Source organism: Manis pentadactyla, chromosome 7 (genome assembly GCF_030020395.1).
Source record: "Manis pentadactyla isolate mManPen7 chromosome 7, mManPen7.hap1, whole genome shotgun sequence".
NCBI classification, from domain to species: Eukaryota; Metazoa; Chordata; class Mammalia; order Pholidota; family Manidae; genus Manis; species Manis pentadactyla.
The window spans coordinates 145,125,054-145,142,286 of NC_080025.1; the positions used below are offsets into that span (position 1 = coordinate 145,125,054).

General features: G+C 36.8%; 1 protein-coding gene across 3 annotated transcripts in view; it reads right to left on the reverse strand.

The window, feature by feature from the left end:
- Positions 1-17,233, reverse strand: part of XRCC2 (X-ray repair cross complementing 2) — a 64,296-nt gene that overhangs the window by 37,008 nt on the left and 10,055 nt on the right. Inside the window, exon 3 of one of the 3 annotated variants that reach the window (XM_036899508.2) lies at positions 5,261-9,066. The exons of the other annotated variants lie outside the window; for them this stretch is intronic. Coding sequence (XP_036755403.2) covers positions 8,345-9,066 — 722 coding nt within the window. The 3' untranslated portion in view covers positions 5,261-8,344. Of the gene's footprint in view, positions 1-5,260; positions 9,067-17,233 lie in introns of those variants that run through there. 3 annotated transcript variants of the gene reach the window in all.

Genomic DNA, 17,233 nt, shown 5'->3' on the forward strand with positions numbered 1-17,233 from the left:
TGGAGCATCTTTTCATGAGCCTGTTGGTCATTTGTATTTCTTCTTTGGAAAATGTCTGTTCAGGTCTTGCATGAATTTCTTAATAGAGTTATTTGCTTTTTTGGTGTTGAGGCATGAGTTCTTCATATATTTTGGATATTAACACCCAGATAAATTGGTTACAAATATATCCTCCCATACTGTAGGTTGCCTTTTTGTTCTTCTGATAGTGTCCTTTCCTGTACAGTTTTTAGTTTGATGTAATCCCACTACTTCATTTTTTATTTTAACTTGTCTGAGATGTGTCCAGAAAAAAACTGCTCATGCTTATTTATGTTCAAGAGATTTTTGCCTGTGTTTTCTTCTAAGAGTTTTATGAATATAATATTACTCTTGATAATGTATTATTTGAAGGTCAATAGAATTTAGTTGTATCCTCTCTTTCATTTCTGATAATGGTTATTTGTGGCTTTTTTCTCATCTTTATTTATTTATTTTGGTATCATTAATCTACAATTACATGAGCACCATTATATTTACTAGACTCCCCCTGTCATCAAGTCCCCCCCACATACCCCATTACAGTCACTGTCCATCAGTGTAGTAAGATGCTATAGAATCACTACTTGTCTTCCCTGTGTTGTACAGCCCTCCCCATGTCCCCCCTTACATTATGTCTGTTAATTGTGATGCCCCCTTTTTTGCCCTTATCCCTCCCTTCCCACCCACCCTCCCCAGTTCCTTTCCCTTTGGTAACTGTTAGTCCATTCTTGGGTTCTGTGAGTCTGCTACAGTTTTGTTCCTTCAGATTTTTTCTTTGTTCTTATACTCCACAAATGAGTGAAATCATTTGATACTTGTCTTCTTCCGCCAGGCTTATTTCACCGAGCACAATATCCTCTAGCTCCATCCATATTGTTCCAAATGGTAGGATTTGTTTTCTTCTTATGGTTGAATAATATTCCATTGTGTATATGTACCACCTCTTCTTTATCCATTCATCTACTGAATGACACTTAGGTGGCTTCCAATTTCTTGGCTATTGTAAATAGTGCTGCAATAAACATAGGAGTGCATATGTCTTTTTCAAACTGGGCTCCTGCATTCTTAGGGTAAATTCCTAGAAGTGGAATTCCTGGGTCAAATGGTATTTCTATTTTGAGCATTTTGAGGAACCTCCATACTGCTTTCCACAATGGTTGAACTAATTTACATTCCCACCAGCAGTGTAGGAAGGTTCCCCTTTCCCCACATCCTTGCCAACATTTGTTGTTGTTTGTCTTCTGGATGGTGTTGATCCTTTCTGGTGTGAGGTGATATCTCATTGTGGTTTTAATTTGCATTTCTCTGATGATTAGCAATGTGGAGCATCTTTTCATGTGTCTGTTGGCCATCTGAACTTCTTCTTTGGAGAAGTGTCTGTTCACATCTTGTGCCCATTTCTTAATTGGATTATTTGCTTTTTGTTTGTTGAAGTGTGTGAGCTCTTTATATATTTTGGATGTCAAGCCTTTATCGGACATGTCATTTATGAATATATTCTCCCATAGTGCAGGATACCTTTTTATTCTATTGATAGTGTCATTTGCTGTACAGAAGCTTTTCAGCTTGATATAGTCCCACTCATTCATTTTTGCTTTTGTTTCCCTTGCCTAGGGAGATATGTTCATGAAGAAGTTGCTCATGTTTATGTCCAAGATATTTTTGCCGATGTTTTTTCCTAAGAGTTTTATGGTTTCATAACATACATTCAAGTCTTTGATCCATTTCGAATTTACTTTTGTGTATGCAGTTAGACAATGATCCAGTTTCATTCTCTTACATGTAGCTGTCCAGTTTTGCCAACAGCAGTTGTTGAAGAGGCTGTCATTTCCCCATTGTATATCCATGGCTCCTTTATCATATATTGGTTGACTGTATTTGTTTGGGTTTATATCTGGGCTCTCTAGTTTGTTCCACTGGTCTGTCGGTCTGTTCTTGTGCCAGTACCAAATTGTCTTGATTACTGTGGCTTGGTAGTAGAGCTTGAAGTTAGGAAGCGAGATGCCCTCTGCTTTATTCTTCCTTCTCAGGATTGCTTTGGCTATTTGGGGTCTTTTGTGGCTCCATATGAATTTTAGAACTATTTGTTCCAGTTCATTGAAGAATGCTGTTGGCATTTTCATAGGGATTACATTGAATCTGTAGACTGCTTTAGGCAGGATGGCCATTTTGACAATATTAATTCTTCCTAGCCAAGAGCATGCGATGAGTTTCCATTTATTAGTGTCCTCTTTAATTTCTCTTAAGAGTGTCTTGTAGTTTTCAAGGTATAGGTCTTTCACTTCCTTCGTTAGGTTTATTCCTAGGTATTTTATTCTTTTTGATGCAATTGTGAATGGAATTGTTTTCCTGATTTCTCTGTTAGTTCATTGTTAGTGTATAGGAAAGCAACAGATTTCTGGGTATTAATTTTGTATCCTGTAATTTTGATGAATTCAGATATTACTTCTAGTATTTTTGGAGTGCAGTGTTTAGGATTTTTTATGTACAATATCATGTCATCTGCAAATGGACAGTTTGACTTCTTCCTTACCAATCTGGATGCCTTGTATTTCTTTGTTTTGTCTGATTGCCGTGGCTAGGACCTCCAGTACTATGTTGAATAACAGTGGGGAGAGTGGGCATCCCTGTCTTGTTCTCGATATTAGGTGAAAAGCTTTCAGCTTCTCACTGTTAAGTATGTGTTGGCTGTGGGATTGTCATAAACTTTATTATGTTGAGGTACTTGCCCTCTATACCCATTTTGTTGAGTTTTTACCATGAATGGATGTTGACTTTTGTTGAATGCTTTTTAAGCATCTGTGGAGATGATCATGTGGTTTTTGTCCTTCTTTCTGTTGATGTGGTGGATGATGTTGATGGGTTTTTGAATGTTGTATCATCTCTCTTGTCTTTATTGATCTAGCCAGGGGGTTAACAATTTTACTAGCCATTTCAAAGAATCAACGATTGGCTTTGTTGATACTGTATTAAATTTTCTTCCATTTTATTAATTTCTGCTTTCATTATTTCATTTCTTCTATTTAAGGAAGGGAATTTGTTACTCATTTTCTTCTTTAAGGAAATGCTTATTTAAATCATCATTTAGCCTTTCTTCTGATTTGATAAAAGGATTTAAGGCTATAAATTTCCAATTGTCTTAACCACAGTCGTTAAATTTTATGTAAATTTCATTAGTAATTTGAAATATTTTGTATTATCCATTGTGGTATCTGTAATATTTTATGAGTTTATTCCTTACTTTTGAAATATATAATCTTTTTTTTTGCTACTGATTTCTGGTTTAATTGTATTGCCACTTAAATTTTGATCTTTTAAATTTGTTGACACACTTTATGGCCCAGTATATGGTCACTAAAAAATATTGCAAGCATGCTAAAAAAAAAAATGCATTCTGCATTTGATGGGTGGTGTTTGTTGATCATGCTGTTCAATCTTCAGTATTCTTTCTGATTTTATTTATTTTTCCCAATTACTCAGTTGTTAAAATCCCCAACCATAAATCTGAATTTATCTATCCTCCTTATACTTCTGTAAACCTTATGATTATCCTGCTGAATTGCAAGTTTTATCAGTGTTTATCTTTACCTGTACTAAGGTACCTTCCAGCTTATTTTGAAAGACATAAAAATGTCCAAGATACACATTTATGTCCAAGATATTTTTGCCTATGTTTTTTCCTAAGAGTTTTATGGTTTCATAACATACATTCAGGTCTTTGATCCATTTCGAGTTTACTTTTTTGTATGGGGTAAGACAATGGTCCAGGTTCATTCTCTTACATGTAGCTGTCCAGTTTTGCCAACACCAGCTGTTGAAGAGGCTGTCATTTCTTTTGTCTTGCATTACTATACATCTATCAGCCTTCTCTTGATTCATGTTCAATGGTTTTTCATTTTAAAATTTCCAGGTCAATTTTCCTGTATTATGTCTACATGTCTCTTTTAAATAGCAAATATGTATTTTTAAAATTCAATCTGAAATTTTATTTTAAACCAAGGTGCTCAATCCATTTACATTTAACTGTGGTATATGTGGGTTTCAATGTGCTGTCTCATTATGTCCTTCCAATTTGCCCTGGTGTATATTTCCTTCCTCTTTAGATTATTTAATATCATCTCATTATTTTTCCTCTTTTCATTTTTAAATTATACCTCTTTTTTTTGAGTGGTTAATCTAGAAATTGTAAGAGGAAGCCTCTTCAACAGTGTCTAATGCTGGCAACTGTCCCTCTGCCAGACACTAACTCCATTTGCCCCCACTCTCAACTGATAGGTCACTCTTCCCATGTATTCTAAGTCTGTATGAGTTGTGGATGTGTATATGGGCACCATTTGTTTCTACAGTTTCTTATCTGTAGTACTTGTCTTTTTTTGTTATGTTACCTTATATTACATTTTGGGCACTACACTTAAGAATTCACTTTTCAAAATAATTTGAGGCTGAAGATATCCTCCAGAGAGGATTTGTTTTGGTAGGGACATGGGGGTACCAAAAGTCTGAGATCACCTTAGTCCTAATACTCTTTACCAGGGTAACAGTTACCAATACTTTGCCATTCTTGTTTCTGCTACACCTCCTTTAAAATTTCTCAAGGATGTTTTTTAAAATTATTTATTTGTTTGTTTGTTTCTAAATTAACCTGGATGATGCAGCATCCCCAAGGGCTGGTTTACTCCAAGTTCAGCCTCAATCCTAGGGTTCTACTATTTAGGGTTCTAGTTAAAGCATGAGCCACTCTCAGCTGCTTCAAATATGTCGGGATTTCCTTCCTCTTCTGCATCCTGGACTAGTAATTCACTAACTGATTAGCTCTTTGATACTTTAAATATGTATGTTTGTTTTTATCCAGTTTGCTTGTTTCTGTTTTACTTTTAGTAGGTGAATTTGTCTAAAGTACCTATTCTGCTATTACTGGAAGTCCCCCTAAATGACTACAGGAAGAGTTCCAATACTGCATCTAGTCTTGCTGTGGTTACAGCATATCTTAGGTTTTTTTTTTTTTATCAGATATGCCCATTGTAGAGAATACTATGAAAGTTTTGATATGCTAACTGGATAAACTAGAAGAAATGTACAACTTTCTAGAAAAATACAACCTTCCAAGGCTGACCAAGGAAGAAACAGAAAATCTAAACAGACCAATTACCAGCAACAAAATTGAATTGGTAATCAAAAAACTACCCAAGAACAAAACTCCCGGGTCCACATGGATTCACAGCTGAATTTTATCAGACATTCAGAGAAGACATAATACCCATTCTCCTTAAAGTTTTCCAAAAAATAAAAGAGGAGGGAATACTTCCAAACTCATTCTATGAAGCCAGCATCACTGTAACACCAAAACCAGGCAAAGACACCACAAAAAAAGAAAATTACAGACCAATATCCCTGATGAACATAGCTGCAAAATTACTCAACAAAATACTAGCAAACTGAATTCAAAAATACATCAAGAGGATCATACACCATGATCAAGTGGGATTCCTCCCAGGGATGCAAGGATGGTACAAAAATCCATCAACATCATCTACCACATCAACAAAAAGGTCATACGCTTTTAATTAGATTCTCAAATGATCCTGAGAAATTCACCTGTGAGAAAAGTATTTTATGATCCCCGTTTTTTTTTAAACAAGTAAATGGGATAAATAATATTTGCAGTTATACACTCCCATTATTCTTTTGGTTTTATTTAGCATCCCTGTTACCTTCTCTCAAATAACTTAGGATGTGCCACTTCTTTCTCTTTAAGCCTGATTCTTTTTACAAGTGTTAAAATTTCTATAGTGTTCAAAAAATCCCTTGGTGTAGGTTTTAGTTCAAAAGAATTTATTAACCAGTATTCTTATTTCCTTCCAACATGTCAGATAACAAATCTTTTAAAGATAACTAAGTCTTTGATCTGACATATTAATGTATAATTGATAATTTAAGTGAATACAAAAGTTCATTATTTTTTAATCATGTTCCCAAAGAATAAGTTATAAATCTGTGAATAACAGTCCATTAAATTAACATTTATACATTCATTTATATAAAGAAATGGAAACTCCTATCATATTCAAGGCTAGAATTCTGCCAATATTTGCTGTTTTTCATATACACATGTAACACACACATACACACACACAGAGCTTGGTATAGAAAGTAACTGAATTTTCCTATCTTTTCTTATTTTTTTTAAATTTTTTATTAAGGTATTATTGATATATACTCTTATGAAGGTTTCACATGAAAAAACAGTGTGGTTACCACATTTACCCATATTACCAAGTTCCCACCCATACCCCAGTGCAGTCACTGTCCATCAGTGCAGCAAGATGCCACAGATTCACTGCTTGCCTTCTCTGCGCTACTCCGATCTTTTCTTAACAGCTACAAGTAGTATTCTAGAGAAGGGCAAGATTCTCAATCTTATTGATCACACTCTCATTTGGGGAAAAATAATCATACTCTCCTAACATACAAATATTTATAAAGTACTTGTATATAACATGCATTACATATAATAAAATATACACACACAAAAAAAGAAAAAATGAATTATGGATAAAGTATATAATATTTTAAAGTGTATCAGTGACAAGGTGTATGGGTACAATTGACAGTAATGTGATCCAATGTAATTTAACCTGACTGCCAATTAGACTACTATCATCTTCAATTCCATAACGTGGCTAAAGAGCAAATATCGGGTCTAGAAGGATTCTTAGTCTGAGGACTTTTTATGTCTGCTGACAGTTTGGGCCCTCTTCAACCTACAACAAAAGCCGTTCCTAGATAAGGATTTGTCATTCATTAGGGAGACAATCCCAGGAGGCACCATGAGAATAGGGAAGTAAGTTAGAGGACGGGAGGCAAAAATCAGTCTGTTAATGAATAGATTATTGCTGTGAGCAACTGGGCATCAGTCCCCTGTGGAGGCCACTCTGAGAAGACCTCAGTGTCCTCTTACTATGAGGTGAGGAAGATGGCATGTTCATAGACCAAATCCTGACCCTCACTGGTTCACCCATTAAGGACTGCCCAGCCTGTCCAACATGCAGTCCAGCAGGGTCTTGGCATCCAGAAGACACCTTCAGAGGCCTTGGGTTTGGGAACTGCCAGCAAGCTACAGGAGGGGCAGGGTACATGCGTGGGGCACAGACAGCAAACACTACATCTACTCCACCTGCACCATGAAGAATATGGCCTTCAATCTTCGTTTCTTTGCAGGATTCCTTTTAAACCCTTAAAAAGAATCTTCGTTAGATGAGTCAATTTACAGTTAGCAGTTTTAACTAAGTAGGTATATAGACGAACACACCCTCGAGACCACCAGTCAATTCGCTCCACATTTCCTATGCAGTACCTCACATATGTATGCAACACGTGACGATCTGACATACAGACTGAATGAGCACAGTAGGGTCAGTATCTGAGTGTCAGATACTGGTATAATCTAATCTTTCCTTAGATTAAAATGTATAAATGTAAGTTCTGGAATTTCTTCCTCCTCCACAGGACATTACCTTTCATGCTCAAGGCACGAGTTCCCCATTCTGGCCATCACTGAAGCCAAGTATGTAGAGCTGTTGTCCAGCTCTCAGCTGGAAATAATTCATTCTGGGTATGTCCGGACTATTCTAAATTGTAAGAAAATACTAGCACACAGTTCTAATAGAGTTTCAGTATTTGCCTACCACTTAATGAAATGGAAATTTCAAAATGATTTTCACAGAATTCCTTGAATGGATAACTTATTTCCCTGTGTTTTAAAAATTACACAGAAACCCAAACATAACACACCTCCACGTTGGAATTCAGTGTAACTCAGATCAGAATGTTCTGACTTTCCATAGTTTTTGGTGTGAAAGGCAGATCATAGGATCCTTGTTTTCATCCATCTTATAGAAAAAAACAGCTCTACAGAAACATTTCACAAAGTCACAGCTTCCAAAAAGGGGTTACGTTATGAGAACTCAGAAACTCACTTCAACTTTCCTAAACAAGTAACTACTTAACTGAAACCAGAAATGTGACATGAAGTTATAAAAGACATTTTATTTAGGCTGAAATGTGTATATTATTTTTATTTAGTTTTAAAAACAAGCTTAATATACAGCTTAATTGCTAACATTACTTGATTAATCTTCAAAAACCTAGGAATAGGACAGTCTGAGGCTTTACAGCACTAGTTTAAGAAATCCATTCTGGGTAGAAATACTGTTCTGTTTATTCCTTTAGAGTTTAAAACTATAGAATAGAATCATCTTAGCTTATTATGGACGTTTTAATTTTGGGGTACTATCCTACAATAAATCTATTTTTATGATACATATCAACAGAACTCAACGCCACTTTCTCCAATAACAAATAAATGTTTTCTTAAAGTATTACTTTTTAAATGACGTGAAACCAAAGAAAATTGTTTGCTGGCTTGAGAATCATCTTGTTTGGAGAAAAATATCCTGTGCTTCACTATTTGCTGCCACGCCTTACAGAGGTAGGGTCTATAGTCCATGTCCACACCACCTGGACGGTTAGAGGCGGAGGACGGCCCTTCTGCTGAGTTTGAGGTTCTCTGCATTATACTTTGTGTTGTTGCAAGAAGAACCAAGCGATACTCATTTACAAGTTTCTCTAAGAACTGAGAACATTTCTTCAGAGTAGACTCCTGTAAGTTGACACTTTCTCCTCCATTGACACGGTCTATCCAGTAAAAAGCTGACAGGCTATCCACAATCAACAGGCAGAGAGATGGGTGACTACAAAACATGGCTTCTAGCGAGTGAAGCGTAAGGAGGAGCTGAGCACTGCCACCGCAGCACACCAGAAAGAACCTTCCAAGGCAGCACTTCACAGTGTCCTCAGAACTTTGGGAAAGCCTATGCTCGAGAACTGTAACGAGCCGGAGCATATCAAAGTGGTAATCTGTATCAATAAATAAGACTTCAACTTCCAGTCCACCTTCTGATTTTGGTAGTATACATCGTGCTGTTAAATGATAAAGCATTTCTGTTTTTCCTGTTCCTTCTGGACCATGAAATTCAAGAATATCACCTGTGTAAAATTTAAAAATATCAGTCAAAATGCAGCAGCACAGTAATAGTAGGCTATAAAATGAAAAGTCTACAAAAATAGTTTCTAAAAATTTACTAGGATGTGAAGGAAAATCTGCCAGAAAAGATCCACATAAACCAATAAATAAGGAAATTAAAAGAAAATCACTAAATTTCAAGGCTTCAGTTATTAATCAAAATCAAGAGAATGTGACAAACAGAATGCCAAGGCTGAAAAGCAAGGGGCCTCAGGGAATCCCTGGGGATGGGTCCCTGTGCACGTGCTTTAGTGTGGCATTGGCAATACTACAGAAGCAAGAATAATGTGCCACAAGATCTAGGGCCTTTCAAAAATCTACTGACCTGAAGTGGGCCCTTGAGGGATGAGGGGTGGACTCTAAGGAGTGGCAGTGGATCCTTATGGGGGTGGAGGACGAAGACAGGGGGTGCCCAGGACTCTGATGACAATACGGGACCCCCACCAGCTATGCCCAGCCTGCCTTCACCTGGGAACAGCCCTTCGCCCTGCCAGACTGCCTTCAGTTACTCTGCTATAACCTGTCCAGCTGCAATGACAACAGCCTTGTAGGTTACTTTCCTAGCCTTATAAACCAAAGTCAGCTACTCTCAACTTTAAAACTCCAAATCTCTTTCTATATAGGTCTTAATAATTCTCTTTCATTGAGGGCAGCACAGACTAAGTAAAACACTAGAGGAAACTGTCCTGCCTCCAGAGCTTTTCAAAATCCACTCTAAAGAGTGGCCTTCTAATTCCTGCTATTTTGTTTGCCGTTTAATTTATGGCTGAACCACATAATTAGAAACACTGTGTTAAAAATGCACATTCTTAGGCCTCAAATTACAGTCTATCTGAGAATTCAGTTACTTTTATTTCCTGTTATTACTAACAAACCATTGTATGTTGGAACAGTAACAAATAACGTGTAAGAAATCTAGCAAGCTGCCACCATACCATATTTAAGGTATTATAAAGTTCAGTCAATTTCCACTATCATCTTAGACATACAATTTGCAATTCAAAATTTATATTAAAGAGAATCCCCCTCACCACCCAAGATTCAAGCCTCAAGGAATAAAATTCTTTTCATATTCACAGTTGTTCATAGGTGCTCTTATTAAAAGCTAACATAGTTACTAAAACTATACTTAACCCAGATATTCAGTGTACTCTCTCCTAGTGTATTACTAAGGAGCTAAGCTGAAGTCCTCTCCCTGTCCTGAAGTCTCTTACTGCCTCTATTATAGAAAGAGAATAAACGACACAGACTAGATAAAGAAATGCTAACACAGAACCAGTATTAACAGTGTGAAAGCAAGAGGAAAACAGCAAGATTAATCTGAAAGCAGTTTGTAGGACACGATGGACCACGCAGACACTTGATGGCAAACCCAGTCAGCAGACTGCACCGAATCCTCCCTCTCCTTCCCAAGGCTGATCAGCAGCAATTCACCTTTCTTTACAAATGAAAAGGCACAACTTCATGATATCTCACTTGATCCTAATATCAACAGATATGAAAAGCAAACTTTATTATCTGCCATCATCACATTCACCATGCTATATATGGTAAACTTTGATTATTTACTGGATTATATTTCTAGTTCACTACTTTAAGGTTAGGACTTGAATATTCTCTCCCCAGCACAAAACATAGTGTTTTCTGAATGCACTTCATCAGATACTTTCTTCTGGAACTTTCTGAGAGACAAGTAAAGATGAAAATGTAAGTCATGATTTAGTGAGGATTAAAGGACCAAACGGCAGCTTTAGAACAATGGCATTAAGAAAGGAAGCCAGTCTGGTGAGGAGTCCCAGGTTAGAAGAGTCTGGCAAGTATGAAGCCCCAAGTCCAAGGCTGGGAAAGACACCAGCACAGGAAGGGAAGGAAGGGCAGGAACAAAGTGTCCAGGGCTAGTCAGGCCCCACTGGCTGCCCCAGGCCCAAGCAGGGCTGACACTTGGTCCCCTTCATTTAGTTAGAAGGCACGGGGAAGCCTATATTGGGGATCTGAAAGTTCTTTTCTAATTTAAAAGGCTTGGAAGTACCAGTATGAATCCAAGACAAAAGCAAACTAGGGACTTTAAATTCACATGATCACATAAACATCCCCCAAAAATTTAGCTTTCAAAACAGTATGTTAAGATGTTTCTCTAGGTCTCACAAAATAAAAATGCCCTATAGCCATTAGGATTTCAGATTCTAGATAATAAGAGGCTGCATACAGCGATCTGGAAGTAAGCTACACAGAGGTAGAGAACAAGAAGCTCTCTGGTGGGTGGGAGTGAACCTAAAATTAAGAATACAGGGCCAGAAACTCAATTCTTGAGATACAACCACAGTCAGAGCAGTCAGCATGAAGACAGATTTAAAAAATCAGAAGGAAACCACAAAAGACCCCAAATAGCCAAAGCAATCCTGAGAAGGAAGAATAAAGCAGGGGGAATTACACTCCCCAACTTCAAGCTCTACTACAAAGCCACAGTAATCAAGACAATTTGGTACTGGCACAAGAACAGAGCCACAGACCAATGGAACGGACTAGAGAGCCCAGATATAAGTCCAAGCATATCCGGTCAATTAATATACGATAAAGGAGCCATGGATATACAATGGGGAAATAACAGCCTCTTCAACAACTGGTGTTGGTAAACTGGACAGCTACATGCAAGAGAATGAAACTGGATTATTGTTTAACCCCATACACAAAAGTAAACTCGAAATGGATCAAAGACCTTAATGTAAGTCATGAAACCATAAAACTCTTAGAAGACAACATAGGCAAAAATCTCCTGAATATAAGCATGAGCAACTTCTTCCTGAACGCATCTCCTTGAGGAAGGGAAACAAAAGCAAAAAAGAACACACGGGACTACATGAAACCAAAATGTTTCTGTATGGCAAAGAACACCATGAATAGAACAAAAAGGCATCCTACAGTATGGGAGAATATATTTGTAAATGACATATCCAACAAGGGGTTAACATCCAAAATATATAAAGAATTCACACACCTCAACACCCAAAAAGCAAATAACCTGATTAAAAAATGGGTGGAGGATATGAAGAGACAGTTCTGCAAAGAAGAAATTCAGATGGCAAACAGGCACATGAAAAGATGCTCCACATCACTAATCATCAGGGAAATGCAAATTAAAACAATGAGATATCACCTCACACCAGTAAGGATGGCCAGCATCAAAAAAATTAAGAACAAATGCTGGCAAGGATGCAGGAAAGGGGAACCCTCCTACACTGCTGGTGGGAATGTAAGCTAGTTCAACCATTGTGGAAGGCAACATAGAGGTTCCTCAAAAAACTAAAAATAGAAATACCATTTGACCCAGGAATCCCACTCCTTGGAATTTACCCAAAGAACACAACTTCTCAGACTCAAAAAGACATATGTACCCCTATGTTTACTGCAGCACTATTTACAAAAACCAAGATATGGAAGCAACCTAAGTGTCCAGCAGTAGATGAATGGATAAATAACAGGTGGTACATATTCACAATGGAATACTATTCAGCCATAAGAAAGAAACAAATCCTGCTATTTGCAACAACATGGATGGAGCTAGAGGGTATTATGCTCAGTGAAATAAGTCAGGCAGAGTAAGACAAATATCAAATAACTTCCCTCATTTGTGGAGTAGAACAATGAAGCAAAACTGAAGGAACAAAATAGCAGCAGACTCACAGACTCCAAGAAGAGACTAGTGGTTACCAAAGGGGAGGGGTGTGGGAGGGCGGGTGGGGAGGGAGGGAGAAGGGGATTGAGGGGTATGATGTTTAGTACACATGGTGTGGGGGGTCACGAGGAGAACAGTGTAGCACAGAGAAGGCAAGCAGGGGATCTGTGGCATCTTACTACACTGATGGACAGTGACTGCATTGGGATATGGGTGGGGACTTGATAATATGGGTAAATGTAGTAACCACATTGTTTTTTCATGTGAAACCTTCATAAGAGTGTATATCAATAATACCTTAATAAAATTTTTACAGAAGAGTGTATATCAATAATAACTTAATAAAAAAATTAATCAGGAGGGAAAATGACATGGAGCACAAAAGGTTTCAAGGAGAGAAAGAGTACGAAATACTATAAACAGCAAAAACGTTCTGAAAATGAAAAAAATGGCAGGGGAGAGGTAGGGAGCTGATTACAAAATTGGTCCTGGATCTGACCTTACAGCAGTAAACATGTTGTTTGCAAAAGCACATTTAATATAAATATTATTTTATGAACCAAACTTCAGAAACTCAAGACAATCTGGGAAGGGCCTATAGAGGCACTCACTGCTCTTAGAGCAAAGGGAGGACAGGCATCAGATTGCAGGATATCAGGGAACACAGGCAATGAGGAAAAGCATCACTGGTTTGCTCTCATCTAAAAAGTAAAAAAACTCAATAGCAGTTGCATGAGGCCACATGGAGAGCCCAGTGAAGATTTAAGGTAAGAGAAATGTAACGTATTCTGAAGCAAAAGGGCTAGGACTCCTCAGAGATGGGATACAGGCCTCTGGTCAGAGGGTAACTGTGACATACTTCAGGGTATTTCTGGAATTCTTGGAATAGGGAAAAAAATTAAAATGTTTTTCCGGAAAGAGAGGTGGTGTTCATAAACATCTTTCAGCATAACTCAAAAGAATAAGTCTTTGAGAACAAGCTCCTACATGGATTAACAAAGCTTTCTAAATCATACATTAACTAATAACTGGATTTCTTAGATCCTTGGATTGGCATGAACAAAACCGAGGCGAGGTTTAAGGTTAAATCCTTGGTTAAGATCATTAGGTAGAAGAACACTTTTCTCCTTTTACAGATTAATGCAAAGCAGGTGACAAGGTCATTTTTAACAACTGGGGAAGTAAAATCTGCAAACTTGCACATGACTATTGTCATTAAGGTCCTTGAACTAGATTCCCTACAAATATGTTTAATGATGAATTAAAATCAGTTTCACTGACTTTATAAACATGTCCACCTAAAAGATAAAAAATCATATTCAAACATATATTATAGAGGGTACACGGTCTTATTAACAGTACTTGAGGTCACTACCTCACATATTTCCGGGAGCTGTTACAAATACTGCAGCCATTTCCAAAGTATTGAGTATGACAACTTGTACTAAAAAAACCCAAAGACAGTAAACACCTCTACAGCTTGGCACCTGACAAATTAAACAAAATCAGAAAATCTGGATGGATTGGCCTTGAGACTTACTCTCACGAATGAATGCCGTAAGGGGTTCGTGTAACAGATTGTCAGAGTGAGTTTATGAATCTAAAGATCCTTCAAAAAAAGCAAAAGACAGAAACGCCAAAAACACATAATTTTGGTACCGACCTACTAACTGTGTCACAAATATGTTGAATATGTTGAATTTTCAGATTACAATCATAAGAGTACTGAAAAGGTAATGAGTTAGTATTGAATAATTACTACCCAAAAAGCATTAAAAACATGTTTACAACAGCATGAGACTCCTATAATCCCTAAACTTCTTTCTGCTTCAACTTGAGCTTCCCCATAAGAATTTTTGATAAACTACTGTTGTTGATGATAACCTTATAATCGCAGTCCTACATTTGCTATCTCTCCAATGAGTATTCATCTAACTAGTTTTACAGCTACATGGTCTGTAATAGTTTTAAGTAAACTTTTTTGTTAGTGACTGAACATGATGATGTCTTAAATGTTTTTATAAATGTAATATTCAAGTGCATAAATTGTGCTATGAACCCATGTTTTAATGTCATTTTCATAAGGTTCAACAATACCTTTCTGACAGAAGAGGAAGTTCAATATTTGTCTAACACATTTGATCAAAATTTCTTTTGTTATCAATAGTACAGAATCTTTTTTGCGAACGGATCTGCTTTGAAAGAAATGCTAAAAAGACTCCTTCAGGCTGAATGAAGGGACAGTAGACAGTAATCTGAATCCAAATGAGTTCATAAAGAACACAGGTAAATTAAAAGAGTATAAATGTGTTTTATACTGGTAACTCTTTTCATGTATCTGATTTAAGAAACAAGTGTGCATTAAGTAATAATTTTAAATGTGTTTATGGGGATATCCTGTATAAATATGTAGTTTGTAACAGTACAAAGGGAGGGAGGGAATGGAGCAATACAGTAGCAAAGTTTTTACAAAATGTTGAAATTAAGATGGTATTAATCCTAACTAAATTGTTATAAATTAAGATGTGAATTGTAATCCTTCAGGCAATGACTAGGAAAATAATTCAAAAAAATAAAGTAAAAATAAACAGGGAATTAAAATGGTACACTGGAAAATATCTAACACAAAAGAAGTCAGTAAAGGAGGAAGAGAAGCAAAAAATATGTAAGACATATAGAAAAGAGAACAAAATGGTAGTCATAAACCCTACCTCATGGGGTTTAAGCCATGGAATTAAACAGTCCAAACAAAGGGCAGATTTGCAGAATGGAATAAAAATATATGAACCAATCACAGGCTGTCTACAATGGGCACTCTTTAAATACTAAGTCACAAATAAGGTGAAGTAAAAGCATAAAAAAAGATACACTATGCAAGCGATAGCCAAAGAGAGTTGGTTGTATTATCAGACAATATACACTTTAAGACAAAAATTGTTATTAGAGACAAAGAAGGACATTTTTCTTTTTATTGTGGTAAAAGACACATTTTCTAAAATTTTCCATGTTAATCATTTTTAAGTGTACAGTTCAGTAGCATTAAGTACAGTCACACTGTTGTGAAACAGATCTCCAGAACTTTTCATCTTGCAAAACTGAAACTCTGTACCCATTAAACAGCTACCCTTTTCCCCCTGGTAACCACTGTTCTACTTTTTCTGGTTCTATGAACTTAACTACTTTGATACCTCATATAAGTGGAATCACACAGTATTCATCTTTCTGCAACTGGCTTATCTCACTTAACATGTTCTCAAGGTTCATCCATTGTGTAGCATGTGACAGGACTTCCTTCCTCTTTAAGGTTAATACTCCACTGTCTGTATATACCACATCTTGTTTATCCATTCATCTGTCAATGAATAATTGGGTTGCTTCCATCATTTACCTACTATGAACAGTGCTGTTATGAACACTGGTGTGCAAATCTCTTCAAAACCATGCTTTCAGTTCTTTTGGATATATAACTAGAAGCAGAATTGTTGGATCATACAGTAGTTCTATTCCTGATTTTTTTGAGGAAACCTCCACATTGTTTTCATAGTGGTTGCACCAGTTTACAACCCCACCAACAGTGTGCAAGGGTTCCAATTTCTCCACATTTTCACCAACACTTGTTATTTTGCTTTTTAGATAGTAGCCAATCTAATAGGCATGAGGTGACAAGAACATTTTATGATGAGTCAATCTATCAATAAAATATCATTGTAATAAAGTTATGTGTATCCAACAATACATGAAGCCCCAAAATACATGAAGCAAAAACAAAACTAAGGGCAGAAACAGACAGTTCAACAGTAACAGCTGGAGATTTCAATAGTCCACTTCTGACAATGGATAGAACAACCAGACGGAAGACTTGAACACTAATCACCCAGAACTAAGAGACATCAACAAAATACTTGGCCCAACTACAACAAAACACACATTCTTCTCAAGTGCACACAGAACATTCTCTACAATAAGCCATATGTTCAGCCATAAAACAAATCCCAATAAACCTAAAATGTCTGAAAGTACAGAAGTATGTTCTCTGACCAGAGAAGAATGAGCACAAGGGTGATTAACAGTAATTAACAAAAGCCATACATCCTGGGCCTGAATCAGGTGACGGCATCACTACAGCACCAAAAGCATGGGTAGCACCAGAAAAAAACAGATAAATGACTTCATCAAAATAAATAATCCTGTGCTTCAATAAACACCATCAAGAAAGTGAAAACACAACCTACAGATGGGAGGAAATACTTGTAAATCTTATTATTTGATAAGGGACTTGTACCTAGAATATATAAAGGACTCTTACAACTCAACAATAAAAAAACAACCCAAACCCAACTGTTACAATGGGCAAAAGATCTAACATTTCCCCAAACTACATATACAAACTGCCAACAAGCACATGCAGAGATGCGTAACATCATTTGCCATCAGGGAAATGTAAATCAAAACCACAG